General features: G+C 44.7%; 1 protein-coding gene and 1 long non-coding RNA gene across 4 annotated transcripts in view; both read right to left on the reverse strand.

The window, feature by feature from the left end:
• The window catches only part of LOC140639123 (S-adenosyl-L-methionine-dependent tRNA 4-demethylwyosine synthase TYW1), a 239,312-nt gene that overhangs the window by 23,926 nt on the left and 200,814 nt on the right, over positions 1–14,572 (reverse strand). For 2 of the 3 annotated variants that reach the window (XM_072837579.1, XM_072837583.1), the window contains one exon: positions 11,551–12,707. The exons of the other annotated variant lie outside the window; for it this stretch is intronic. In XM_072837579.1, coding sequence (XP_072693680.1) covers positions 12,486–12,707 — 222 coding nt within the window. In that variant the 3' untranslated portion in view covers positions 11,551–12,485. Of the gene's footprint in view, positions 1–11,550; positions 12,708–14,572 lie in introns of those variants that run through there. 3 annotated transcript variants of the gene reach the window in all.
• On the reverse strand, positions 1,713–2,727 carry LOC140639122 (uncharacterized). The gene is made up of 2 exons (XR_012035977.1): positions 2,554–2,727; positions 1,713–2,154 (listed from the first exon to the last, which is right to left on the reverse strand). It is a non-coding gene; the product is annotated as an uncharacterized lncRNA (long non-coding RNA).

Consider the following 14,572-nt stretch of genomic DNA (forward strand, 5'->3'; position numbering starts at 1 on the left):
GGCTGGAATCTCTGACGCTGCTAAGCCACTGAAGCAACTGCAGAGCACCTGGTCCACGCGTCCTGCCACGTGAGATGATTAAATGTCTTCTGTGCTGGGGTTGCTCCTTGCGGCCAGGGCACCCCGCGGACCTTCGGCCTCCTCCACCATGTGAGCCCACCGGCCTCGCACCCAGCACCAGCCGCAGGCGGTGAGGCGCTCCCGGGGACCCAGCTGACAGCTCCCCCTCTGCCTCTTGGGTCAGCCAGACCTAAGAGCCGGTGGCGGCGGCAGGTGGCAGCATTGGGGATGGAAGCGGGGGGAACCCTGCCTCGCGGCCACGCCGACTGAGACTGTGGCCAATGGCAGCCCATCTTCTGGCAATTTGGGGTTCCCCGGGAGAAGCTGGTGGGAGGCTGCCGTGGCGGCCCCAAAGACATCCTGCTTCAAGGTCCCAGTGAGTTTCCTGAATCCTCTCAGCAGCAAGAATCCCAACAACGGCTGGCCCAGGAGAGGGGAGCATCAGGGCTTTTCTTTATGAAGCCAGACAGGCGCCCCTTGGGCCAGGGCGCAGGCAGGGGCTTCTGCGGAAGAAACGGCAGCCCAAGGCCTCGGGGCGGCCTCGGCCTCTGAACGTCCGCCGCCCTGTGCCGTCCTTCGAAGGGTAGCAGAAGCCCAGGCGACCCGTGTCCCCTCGGATGTCCGAAATGTCAGCACCGAGGGAGGTTTCTTTGGTACCGAGGCTTAGGAGCGAGAGTGAGCCTCCCCTATGCCTCTTGTGAACTCCAAGCCCCGCGTACCCGCAGCACAATAAAGGTTCCTTCCTCTGGGAGATGGGGTGGAACAGAAGTCTCCAGAAAGCTGAACGGACAGGACAGAGCAGGCTCTGCAAACTTTTTCTGTAATGGTAAATAATTTAGGCACTGAAGGGCCATATGGTCTCTGTCACAACGGTTCATCCCGTGAAAAGCAGCCACAGACAATGTGCGAGGGGTTAGGTGTTGCGAGGTCCAATAAATCCTTACTTACGGACACAGAAATTTGAATTTCATATCCTTTTCACGTCATGAAATAGTCTTCTGGGGCCTTTTTCCCCCCAACCATTTAAAAACGTAAAAACCATCCTTAGCTCGCAGCTGTACAGAAATAGGTCACAGGCTAGATTTGGCTCATGGGCGGATCCCCGGGGTAGAGCTCAGGAGGGCATTTTGTTCAGGAGAAGAAAATGTGGAGCAGAGCGGTGGCTTCCCTGATCACAGGATACTCTTGTGGTGATGCGATTGCTGAGTTTGCCGGCACCTCTGCGGCCTGACCCACGTGCCTGCAAGGTCCCAGGCTCGCTTGGGCCATGCACCCGGAGCACCGCGAAGTGTGAACACTCCCAGGGGAGCAAAAAGGTGGAGGCAGCTCTGTGACCCGTGGTGGGCTCCGGCAGCCCCCAGGGGAGCTTCTTTTGTAACTGGGGTTTGCCAGATGACCCATTTATGGTTAATAAGACTTGGAGAGAAGTCTCAGAGGGAGGTTTGTTTTTTTTTTCCCCTCCTTGATTTATAGAGCAACTTGAAAGAAGAAAGCTCTCTTCCTAGTCCCTTTCCTTCCTGTCTTTGAACATGACTGGGCCTGTGATGCTGGGAGCTATGGCAGCCATCTTGGCACCATGGAGCAAACAGCCTGAAGACGAAATCCAACAAGTTCAAAATGATGCAGTGGAAACATTGGAATGTGTCTGCATCTTTTTTTTTTTAAAGGATTTTATTTATTTATTCATTTATTCATTCACTTATTTTTAGAGAGAGAGTGAGAGCAGGGGGGTGGAGTGAGGGGAGGGGCAGAGAAAGAAGGAGAGAGACTGTCAAGCAGACTCCCTGCTGAGTAGGGAGCTGGACACAGGGCACATCTCACAACCCTAAGGTAATGACTGGAGCCAAAACCAAGAGTTGGATGCTCAGTAACGGAGCCACCCAGACGGCCCTGATTCTTCATCTTTACAAAGCAGGAGAACTGCCCACTTCCAGATTGTTCACACGAGACAAGAAGAATATGTCTTGTTCGAAACCACTTTCCCTGGGTGATTCTGCGCCTGGTCCCGGGGCACACTGATGCGAGCTTCCACGCCCGGGCGGCACTTCCGTGCTCTACGGTCTATACAAGTCTTTTCCCACCCAGCGCTCGTTTCTAAAAATGAAAAGACAAAACCACCTCAAACTTAACAATCATTAAAATACCGTCCGTGGTTGGTTTCCAACAATGCATTGTTTCAGGTGCAGAGTGGGTGGGAATGTGCGGCTCGGACATCAACCCGGAGGTCAGGAGTGAGGGCGGGCCCTGCAGCCGGCGGCGGGGCTCGGGGAGGCACCGCCGAGGCTCTGGGCCCGCCGGGGCCGCGGGGTCACGGCCAGTCCGCCCGTCCTCCCCGAGCGCTAGGAATCACGCAGACGTGCTGGGGAGCCGCGCGCGCTCGGTCGCCTGCGGGGAAAGTCATCCGGGCAGGCGGACGCCGCGGCCAGCAAGCCGGGGAGGGTGACCACGGCGGGCGCGCTCGGACGGCACACGCCCCGACACACTCACACTCACACTCACAGCCGGGGTCTGGACGCTGAGCGGCCGCTGGCGGGGGCCGGAGGCCAGGGTGGGAAGCACAGGCAGAAGGAGCCGCAGAGAGACGTTTCCAGAAGCCGCCCCGGGACCGGGAGCCAGGCGTGCCCCAGGCAGGGCCAGGGGGCGGGGGGGGCGGGGGGGGCCGGGGCTTGGGCCTTGCGGGCGCTCGGGAGCGGGGAGGGTCGGTGGAAGGGACGCGCATGCGCGGAGGCGGGCACGGAGCTGGGCGCGGGGGCAGCACCGAGCCGCGGGGAAGGGCTCCGCCAGGCACCGTCGCTCCGCGTGGGGGGCGCCGCCAGCCCCGCCAGCCCCGCCCGGGCCTGCCCAGTCTCCGCCTGCAGCCCCAGCTCGGGCGGGGGGGGGGGGGCAGGGACCGCCACCAGCAGCTCCCAGCAGGCGCAGGACGCCCAGCCTGAGCCCTGCGGCCCGGGGCGCCCGGACGGCCTGTGCGCCGTCCAGACCCACCCCACCGTGGGCGCGCCCCGGGCTCGGCAGGCTGCTGAGGCCGGCGCTTCCCGACCCCTCCTGAGCCGGGGGCCCAGACGCTCCGAGGCCCGGCGAGGGCGCAGGCTCCTCCGGGGGGGGGGGGGGGGTCGGGGGCGGCGGCCCAGCTGTTGAAGAGAACATTTCCGCTTTTCCACAGACCAGCTTGGCTTTATCCAGCTTCTCCTTAGCCGACGATCATAGTATAGATTTCATTAGCTCCGTGCATTAGGAGAAAGGCGCTGCTGGCATTATCTGGGGCCGCAGAATGATGGCTTGTTCAGATCGCCTTTCCTCACCCAGAAGTGAGTTTCCCTCACAGCCGCTGCAAATCTTGCCTTCTATTGAGGTCTGAGGCCACCAGGGGTTCTTCTTTTTCTCTCACCTGGAGGCCAGGATTCCTGAAATCCTTGAGGAGAAACCTAATGCACTAGGGCTCCTTCCAAACGAGAGGATTTTCTTAATCCAGAAACTGCAGTGGATTTACAACATTGTACCAAACCTCTTCAAAACCTAGGCATGAAAGTATTGTGCTTTATTTAAGGTAATTAAATGAAAAGAAATGGCAAAAGACAAAAAGTGCCAAGCAAGCCAATAGCCAGCAAGATTAGTCACTGCCAACTTGTATTTAATCAATACTGCCCCAGGAATAGCTCATCAATCTGTATTTCAATAAAATGTGAGAAAAACAACCCAGCACACTGAAAGAACAAAAAAAAGATTAAATAAATAATCTTTCTGCTAACAAAATGTGCTGTTTTGAATATACATTTAATTCCAACTATAAGAGGGTTTCAATTTCAGGATCTTATTTAAGGAAAAACTTTGAGGCCTACTCTACAAAAAGCAGAAAATACATTTTCTCATACATTTTATTGTATTATTCTCTTGAAACAATACAAATTCAGTCGTATGCGGCTTCATATGCTTTTTACATAATTAAGATGACCAGGATTTTGTATTCTGTCTTTCAGACTTAGCATAAACTTCTTGTCACTAAAAATCCTCCAGAGCCTTCCACCTGGGTGGAGTGCTGGCCAGACATGGGTGACCCCCGTCCCAAGATCCTTCTGTCCTGTGTCTTGCTTGGGTCACTCCCCACAGGCCTCTCCACAGTTGACCGGTGTCTTCCTGAGTCGCCCTCCTCCTGGGTTTCTGCATCTGCACCTGCTGGTTTGTCCCAACTCCCCAGTGCACTGACCCTTCCTTCTTTGTCTCACCACCACCTGCTGGACTTTCACGAGCATCATTTCATTCTACCTCCTTGGGTGATCTGAGGTCTGTGTGAGTATAATTGAAGATGATGATTGGCACATTTCTCCTCCGCACCAGTCCCCTGTGCCTCACCACTGCCTCCACCATCCCCTGGTAAGGGTTTAGAAACAAAATTCAACTGAGTAAATCTGAAGATCTCCTGGGCCTTGTCAAAGGCTCCGTGAATCCGGCGGCACCCCACCTAGCAGACAGACGGAGCTCTGGGGAACTGTGCAGAACGGAAGGTTTTTATAGAAAGGAGGGTGGGGCAAGAGATGTATAAGCAAATCAAGAGAAAGGATTGTTTCAGGCAGGATCACCTTCTCTTAGGGGGATAGTGCCAGGGGCTTCTTATATGCAGGTTATGTCATCTTCCTTTGGAGGATGGAGAAGGCCCTGGAGGCAGCCGCCTTGGTGCTCACCAGAAGGTTCCTGATGGAGAGGTGAAGACTTCACATTTCTGGGGGAGGTTGAGACTACAGTTAGGTTGAGGATTCAGCCTGTGGTTTGGTGACTTGGCCTCGCCCAAGTAGTGCCATCTTGGGCCTGTGATTTTTTTTTGAAGAGAAGCCAAGCCTACATGTCCACAAATGACCCTGACCCTCTGCCAGGGTTAAGCAGCCTGGAGAATGACACCATCATCCATCCTGTCCTCACGCCAGAAACTCAGGAGTCATCCTCGACATTTCTTCCCTCCTCCCCACCCCCTCACCCCAAACTAACCAACTAGTGGCTAAATCCATGTTACCTTCTGAGGTCTTTTTCCAATCTATCCACTGCCCTCCATCCCCACCACCAGGGTCAGCACATAGGGCACTGCACAACTGCCACCACCCAGGGAACACCTACCAACTCATCTCCCTGTAGGTTTCTCCAAGCCATTTTGCAACCCCGCAGCAAGAGTGCTTATTAAAATGCAAATTTAATCATTTGTTCCTTTGCATAATTGCTCTTAGGGCCTGGCCTGACCTACATCTCCCTGAGTCATCACCCATTATGTTTCCGAGTGTCCTGGCCCTTTCCCACTTCTTCCGCAGCACCGTGCAGGCACTGTGGCCATCCTACGGTTACCCAGATGTGCAGTGACCCTCTGCGACCTAGCCTCTGCTGCCGTTCGGTTCCCTGCCTGCAGCGTTCTTCTCTGACCCCACTTCTGGAATGGGGACTCGTGAAGGTCCCAGCACACTCCGGGCACCCCTCTCCCTACTAAGAAATCTCTCCATTGACACACGCACATCGAGACCACCTCTCTGTAGCACACTTACCACGTGGGTTTGATGACTAACATTGATTGTGTGAATCTTTGTCTTTGGTGAATGTCAGCATCATTACGGTTAAGAATGATGTCCCCTTTTTCTTTTACTTACTAATGAATCCTTGGCCAGAACACAAGAACACAATCAGTGTTTAATAAACATTTGTAAAAAAGAAAAAAATTTTGTTGGAAAAATGAATTACCTAGACAATATGGTATAATATAACTTCGCTGTTTGTTCAAGAAATACTAAATGCCTAGCATAGCTTACATTTAGGTTTCCTGGGTTTTGCTATTATAAAATGCTACAACAAATATCTTTAAACATAAAACTATTTTTCTCTTTAAATCAGTTTTTCAAAAATAAAGGCTCTTGGGATACTTTGCCGAACTGCTTTTGCAATGCCTGTATTGTACCTTAATACGATATAGAAATTTTGCTAAGTTGATAAAAAAATTAGCATTTCTCTGCTGAAAGTGAACAGCTGTTCATTGTAGGTAGCTCTAGTTCCTCATTGATGAAACTTTATGTTCCATAGCCCTTACTTATTTACATAGTCAAGTCTTCTGTAAATGAAAAGATGAGATTTTAGAATAAGCATTGGTCAATCATATTTCATGCAAACTATTTTCCCCAATTTGTCTTTTTAGTTTATGTGATGTTCCATATTATTAAATATTTGAATATATTCTGTAAAGGTTTTGACTTTCTTTTATGAGTTCTTACATTGCTTTTCTATCTACAAGTTGTTCTGAAAGTGTATGCTCTTACTGTTTGTATAATCAAAATCTGTTAGAAAACACATTGTTCTCCACCATGTACCTACAGCATCAGAAACTGTGTGGCGGGACCCAGAATCTATGTTTCGTTAACAAGCCCTCCAGGTGACTCTCTGCTGAGAAAGTTTGGGAGCCCCTGGTCAAGAAAGGCCTTTTTCACCTAAAGTTTCTTTGGAGCTTTTTGATTCATTTAAGTCTTCCTAGAATATGGTATAAAGAGCAGAATTAAATTATTTTTTTTCTCCTAAATTCCCATTGATTTATGACGCTTCTCTTATGCTATATATTGGTTTTAATAAAGATTCAAGGTTTGCTCTTTGCTTCTTTTTTCTTTAAACAGCTCTATTGAGATACGTTTCATATATCAAAAAATTCACCCATGTAAAATGTATAGTAAATACTGAGTATTTACCCAAAGAAAATGAAAACACTAATTTGAAAAGATATATAAACCTCTATGTTTATTGCAGTATTATTACAATAGCCAAGATAATGGAAACAACCCAAGTGTCCATCAATAGAAGAATGGATAAAGATGTGAGATGGAAAAAGATAGGTAGATAGCTGCAATGGAATAGTGCACAGCCATTAAAAAGGATGGGATCTCGCCATTGCAACAATATGGAAAGACCTGGAGGGTATTATGCTAAGTGAAATAAATCAAAGACAAATACCATACGATTTCACTCATATGTGGAAAAAAACAAATGAATAAACAAATAAAAAGCATGCAGACCTATAAATACAGAGAACAAACTGTTGGTTGCCAGAGGGAAGGGAGTGAGAGATATAGGCTTCTGGTTATGGAATGAATGTCACCAGAAAAAAAGGTACAGTGCAGGGAATATAGTCAATGGTGTTGTAATAGTGTTGTATGTGGAGGTGGTGGCCAAACTTGCAGTGAGCACAGCATAGCGTATAGCATATAGAGATCTTGAATCACTATGTTGTACATCTGAAACTAACATTGTATGCCATCCATACTCAAAACAATGAGTTTGTCCCGACTCCACAGTATATACTAAATAATATATTAAGTATAATAATATATTATTTAGTATATTCACGGGCTGTGCATTTATAGCTGATTTTAGTTATTTGCAGTCTTTTGGGGGGGTTAGTCTAGCTAAAGGTTAATTGACTTCCATTTTTTTTTTGGCTTCCATTTTTTAAAGAACTTTTAGTTTTCGTTTTTCTTTGGTTTTCCTTTATTTCATTATTTCTGCTCTAACATTTTTTTCTTCCTTTTGCTTGCTTTGTGTTTGTTCTTTTTTCTAGTTTCTTAAGATGGAAGGTTATGTTATTGATTTGAGATATATCATCTTTATTATTATTATTATTATTTTAGAGAGAGAGAGAGTGTGAGCCCAGGTAAGAGGTAGGGATAGAGGGAGTGAGAGAAACTCAAGCAGACTCTCTGCTGAGCACAGAGACTGATGCAGGGCTTGATCTCAAGATCCTGAGATCATGACCTGAGCCAAAATCAAGAGTCAGATGCTCAACTGAGCTACCCAGGTGCCCCAAAATATATTTTCTTTTTAATATAGGCATTAAAAATTTTACATTTTTACATTTACATTTTAAAATGTAAATGTATAGTACATTTCCCTCTAAGTGCACTATTAGCAACATTCAGTGGGCTTTGGTAGATCGTTTTTTCAATTATCTCAGTTTTTTCTAATATCCCCTGTGATTTCTTCTTTAGGATTTTGGTTAATTTCTACATATTTGTGAATTTCCCAAATTTTCTTCTGTTGATTTATAATTTCATTCCACTAGTCATAGAACATAATTTGTGTAATATCAACCCTTTTAGATTTATTGAATCTTGTTTTATGATCTAACAAATGGTCTGTACTGGAAATGTTTCATGTGCCTTCAAGAATGACGTGTTGTTGGGTGGAGTGCTCTCCAGAGGCCCAATAGGTGTAGTTGGTTTACAGTATTGCTCAGATCTCCTGTGTCCTTGTTGATCTTCTGTGCAGTTCTTCCACCCGCTATTCAAAGTGGTCATGTAAGTCTTCAGTTATTATTGAATTGTGACTCCCTTTAATTCTGTCAGGTTTTGCTTCATGTATTTTGGGGCTCTGTTGTTAGGTACGTATATGTTACAATCATTACATCTTTCTAGTAAGATAAAATTATAACTCAACTATAATTTAGCATTATAAGATGTCCTTTTTCATCCCTAGTAACATTTTTTTTACCTTAAAGTCTAGTTTTTTGATACTAGTATAGCCACTCCAGCTCTCTTTTGGTTGTTGCTTCCATGATAAATCTTTTTCAGTCTGACTCTAAAGAGAGTTTCTTACAGAGAATATATAACTGGATTATTTATTTATTTATTTATTTTTTAATTTTTTGTTTATGATAGTCCCACAGAGAGAGAGAGAGAGGCGGAGACATAGGCAGAGGGAGAGGGAGAAGCAGGTTCCATGCACCGGGAGCCCGACGTGGGATTCGATCCCGGGTCTCCAGGATCGAGCCCTGGGCCAAAGACAGGCGCCAAACCGCTACGCCACCCAGGGATCCCTGAATTTTTATTTAAATCCATTTTGCCGGGACACCTGGGTGGCTCAGCAGTTGGGCGCCTGCCTTCAGCTCAGGTCATGATCCTGGGATCCAGAATGGAGTCCCACATCAGGCTCCCTGTAAGGAGCCTGCTTCTCCCTCTGCCTATGTCTCTGCTTCTATCTCTCTCAGTGTGTCTCTCATGAATAAATAAATCTTTAAAAAATAAATAAATCTATTTTGCCAACCCTTTCTTTTGTTTGGGGGTATTTAATCCATTTACATAATATACTCACCCAGAGGTAGAATGTATGCCTGACATTTTTGCTATTTGTTTTTGAAGTCTTAGCTCTTTGTTGTTCTATTCCTCTTGCTGTCTTTTTTTGGTGTTAAATAGATACTCTCTAGGGTACCTTTTAAATTCCCTTGCTGTTTGTGACATTGTGATTTATAATAAATATTTACTTGGTCTTTGTCCTTGTTCCTGGCACAGAGCTCTAAAATCCTTGGATTTTTTCTTAAATGCTGAGAGCAGAAAAGATCTCTTTTGTTAGGTTAATGAAGTGACTTTTGGAAAACCCTTAGGCAACCTAAGGACAGAGGTTCGCAGCCAGGGGAACCAACCTGGTGATTAGAGGGTTGGAACTTTTAGTCTAGCCTCCAGAACCTCTAGGGAGGGGAGAGGGACTAGAGATTGAGTTCATTGCCAATGACCAATGATTAAATCAACCATGCCTACGTAATAAAGCCTCTGTAAAAACTCAAAAGGTCAGGGTTCAGAGAGCTTCAGAGTTGGTAAATGCATGGAGCTAATGGTAAAGCTACTACTGGTAAAGTGGAGTGCTCAGAGAAGGCATGAAATGAAGCTCTGCACCTATTCCCCAGATCTTGCCCTATGCATCTCCTCTTCCATCTGGATGTTCCTGAGTTACATCCTTTTACAATAAACCAGTAATCTAGTAAAACGTTTCTCTGAGTTCTGTGAGCTGCTCTAGCAAATTAATCAAACCCAAGGAGATAGTTGTGAGAACCTCTAATTTATAGCCAAGGGTCAGCCCAGGTGATGACCCAGGTTGGCTACTGGCATCTGAAGGGATGGGGGGCAGCCTTGTGAGACTGAGCCCTTAACCTGTGGTAATCTCACATTATCTCTGGATAGACAGTGTCAGGATTTAATTGAATTGTAGAAGACCCAGCTGGTGTGGGAGATGTGCTTGGTGTGGGGAAAAAGCCCACACATAGGAATTGGGGACAGAATGATATTCTTTTACCATAATTAAAAAATTTATTCTCACAGTGGCTGCTCTTGGGATTACAATCAGCGTCTTAACTTGAAACAGTCTACTTTGATTTCATACTAACCTAATTTCTCTAGTAGGTAGTCAATAGTTGCTCCAATATGCCTGTGTTCCCTCCATACCCCTTTGACCTATTACTGTCCTATAAATTACAACTTTACATGTGCATCAATGTAGTTCTGTAATTACTGCTTTAGGCCGTTGTCTTTTGTAATAGGAGTTACCAAAATACGTTTATACTGTCCTTTATAAAACCTATGTAGTTGCTTTTACTACTGCTCTTTACTTCCTCACATGGTTTTTAGTTAGTGCCTAGCGTGCTTTTCATCAGAGCCTGAAGGATCCCCCCCTTCAGTAGTCCTTGTGGGGCAGGTTTGCAGGTGAATTCTCTCACTTTTTGTTTTCCTGGAAATGTCTTAATTTCTTCTTTATTTTTTTTTCTTTATTTTTGAAAGAGGATTTAGACAAAGAATTGTTGGTTGAAAGTCTTTTCTTTCAGCCCTCTGAAGATAAACCAACCCACTGTACTTTGGCCTCCACGGTTTCTTTCCTTCTCTTTTAAAGATTTTATTTATTCATGAGAGACACAGAGAGACACAGGCAGAGGGAGAAGCAGGCTCCCTGCCGGAAGTCTGATGTGGGACTCGATTCCAGGACTCCAGGATCATGACCTGAGCCAAAGGCAGAGAGACACTTAACCACTGAGCCAACCAGTACCCTGCCTTCACAGTTTGTGATAAGAAGTTGACAATTAATTTTATTGATTTATCTCTTAAAGTTGATTTTCAATTCATTGTGAAGATTTGGTTAAGTGTCAAAATTCTAAAATTCACTGATTTTTAGTCACTTTGCCTATATTTTCTTTGTTTTAGAGGGAAAGTGGGTTCACTAAAGTCCTTACTGTGGTTAAAAAAGAGATTGACAATAGTCCAAAGCCCTGCATGTTCTGCCTCCAGCCTCCCAGCCTCGGCATAAGCTCTTGCTTTTTTAACTTCATTCCACTTTAGGGTGTTTTTGCATCTCTGTTCAATGAATACTAACTCATCCAGGTTTCAATGTGATCTTGCCTCACTGGCTTGCACCACTCCTGTCTCTTGTCTGTCTCCTAAGTCACCAGAACAAGAGACCAAATAGAAGTTTGAAGATGATTTCTGTGATACTTTGCCACCTTCCCCTCCCATGTCACAACAGAGAAGGGTTCTGACTCTATCACTTAGAAATAAATACAGAGCCTAGTTATTCAACTGAGCAAGTAGGCAGGTTATATTATCTAGGAATTTTACTTCAGCAGAAAATAGAGGGTTATAAAATAGCTGTTACATAAGGAGGAGGTCTATCTGATAGGGCTTCGAACCACAGGACTAGAAACATCTTTAAAATAAACACTCAAAATTTTACTCTTTACAAAAGATTTTATTAATTAAATTTTTAGGATATAGGAATTTTAAAAAATAACTATGATATTTTTAAAAACTATTGAGCATTTAATGATGTTTTCAATCAAAAAACTTGAACCCTAAAAGAACAGATTGTGTAAAGTAGCTTGGGCTATAAGAAGGAAAAGAAAGTAGGGACCTGCTCTGTGGGTAGGTTAGAGCTTAAACACTGACTTTTTAAACCAAAAGCAAACTGCACTGAGTTTCAAAGTCTGTCTGACACTAATTACTCTATGGCATCACAGGGCCATTCCTCCTACAGAAGAGTTCTGACATTAATACAGCCCCCACATACCTTCTCTGGCAATTTGTATGAGAATGGAATGAGATCTAGTAGTACATTTAGACCAATTCAATTCCATAAAGGGCTGGCACTAAGCAAAAATTTAATGTAATCTATATGGTATTGAAAAATAATCAAGAATTATGACAACTTGAATGACTCCCGGGAAGTGTTATCTTAGATACAAGGAAGAGATGGAGGTCCTGGAGGGAGCAGATACACTTACCTTGGGGTGGAACAATCCAGAGGCCAACAGCCCAGGAGGGGGAAGAGAAACCCATATTCATTCCTTACAACACCCCCTGGAATAGCATCTTAGCGAGTCTGACAAATTATAACTCAGAACCATCAGCTCCATTCTAATGACTGTATCCCTGAAATGATGGTCCTCTAAGAAGTCCAATCAAGAGAGGGACTGAGCTGTGGAAAGAAATGGTGGGGCTGAGTCCCAACCCTGGGACGTGACTCGTGTCCCCATGTGCAGCCTTACAATCTCCTCTACATGAAATATAATTGTGTAATGTGTCCTTGAGAAAAATCACCATGGAGGGTGAGAACCTTCTGGGGCCATCAGTTCTTGTCCTTCAGTAACCTGCAGTCAGATAATCTCAACATCCAGAAATATCCTTTGATTTGTTCTTTCTCTGATATCGTGTGTCCTTGGGATCAAAACCTCTTTCACTGGCACCAAATAATGCCCAGTGAGGAGTTTTCGCCATATAATCCTCTGCGCTGAAAGTTGCTGATCCACCACTATCTTCATATCCCTGCACGAGCTCTTGGAAGCGGTTATAATCGATCCATGTCCACCATTCTCTACCTATCTTAAACTGGAAAGAAACAGTGCAGTCATGTCAGAAGTAAAAACATCCATTAAAAATAAAATAATAATAAATATTTTAAAAATTCAAAAATAAGCCTGATTTATTTTCTCCCTATCAAGTTAAAGTAAGTTCTTTCATGCTCCAAATATAGTTCCATATGAAAGCAGAATGAACGACAGTCGAAGGGCGGGGGGGGCGGGGTGTTCTTTTCCCCTAGGACTGCTGCCATGCTGGACGTGGAAGACCCAACTGCTGAATAAAGAACTCATCCTGGAATTGCAAGTCAAGTTCATCTTCAGCAGTATCACTGAAAGAAGGTTAATTAAATTTTTTTGGCATTATCATGTGTTAATTGACTAGCTAATTCTAATTCCTGTTGTTGCCACTTTTTATTTGGTATGAATTTTCTTGGTTGTGTTAGCAGCACCTAGTAGAATTCATTTTATTTATGTTTTTTAAAGATTTATTTATTTATGATAGAGAGAGAGAGGCAGAGACACAGGAGGACGGAGAAGCAAGCTCCATGCCAGGAGCCTGACGTGGGACTCGATCCCGGGACTCTAGGATAGCACCCTGGGCCAAAGGCAGGTGCCAAACCACTGAGCCACCCAGGGATTTCCTAGAATTCATTTTATTATTAAACTTTCCTTGAGTTATTAGTGAAGCTTTAATCAATGACTCCTAATTCTGAAATGCTAACTAAATGGCTCAAACTGGCCTGTTTAACCTAACATGGATACAGTACTTCATTAGTGGAAAGCCTTGTTAAGAATTTCAATTGACTAAAGGGGAATAATCCAATTTGTCCTCTTAAGAAAATTGCTTCTCAAAAGTCATTACATAATAATGACCAGGAATGAAGAAAACAAAATAAATTGATGAAGCTCTGAAGGTATTACTATTTGAACTGTGAAGGCTTTTTGACTCAAAGCATCTATTTGGAACTCATTTGTGTAAATATATAACACATAGATACCTGATTTATGAACAGACAAATCGTTCGGTTAAGCTGCTGTCTTCTAAAAAGCCCTGATTACAAACCAAGTGAAGTAACAATTTCATGTTCTACCTGAGAGAAATACTGAAAATGTATAGCTTCCTGGATCCAGAATATTAAAATATGCTAAATTTCAGTTACATGTGATTTTTTTACCCAACAGCTAAGAGGTTTCTAGTGGGGGAAAAAAAAAAAACCAAATAAATGGAAAAGTTTAGTCTATCGATGAATCATGAGAAATTTTCTTCTAATAAGACTATTCTTTGAAATGGTGCCCCAAGGGTTTCTATGAACTCTACAACCCAATATACAAAATCTCCATCTCCCCATCATTTTCCCTCCCAAGACAGACTGCTCTCAAATATTCTTTAGTACCATGAAAACCATCAGTCATCCCTGGATACTGAGCCTCAGAAGTCCAGAATCAAAAGTGCCCTGACCCCTCCCTGGCTCCTCCTATCCAAAAAACGTCAGGCCCTGTGGATTCCTCCTTAGCAGTATTTCTATTGTCTTGACACCACCCTAACACAGGTCCTCACTACTGAGACTCTGTGATGGTCCTCCTGCTGATGGATTTTGATGCCAGTTTTGGCTGCTTCTACCTTCTGTAGACTGAGATTCTGAGCTCACTATGCCTACAACAGAATAGAGCCCCATTACGGAGAACGGACAGTATAAATATCAAACCTCCATCTGGAGGCTCTTCATGAGGTAAACCCCCTCTCGTGTGATTCCTATCCTACTCCTTCTGTCTGATTAACACCTACTCATGCCTCAGGTTCCCTCATAAACCCCCTTTGCTCTGGAAAGTCTTCCTGAATCCCTCTAGATGATGACAGTTCACCTGCCACATGACCTCACTATCCTGAACTTG

This window comes from Canis lupus, chromosome 8 (assembly GCF_048164855.1).
Source record: "Canis lupus baileyi chromosome 8, mCanLup2.hap1, whole genome shotgun sequence".
NCBI lineage: Eukaryota > Metazoa > Chordata > Mammalia > Carnivora > Canidae > Canis > Canis lupus.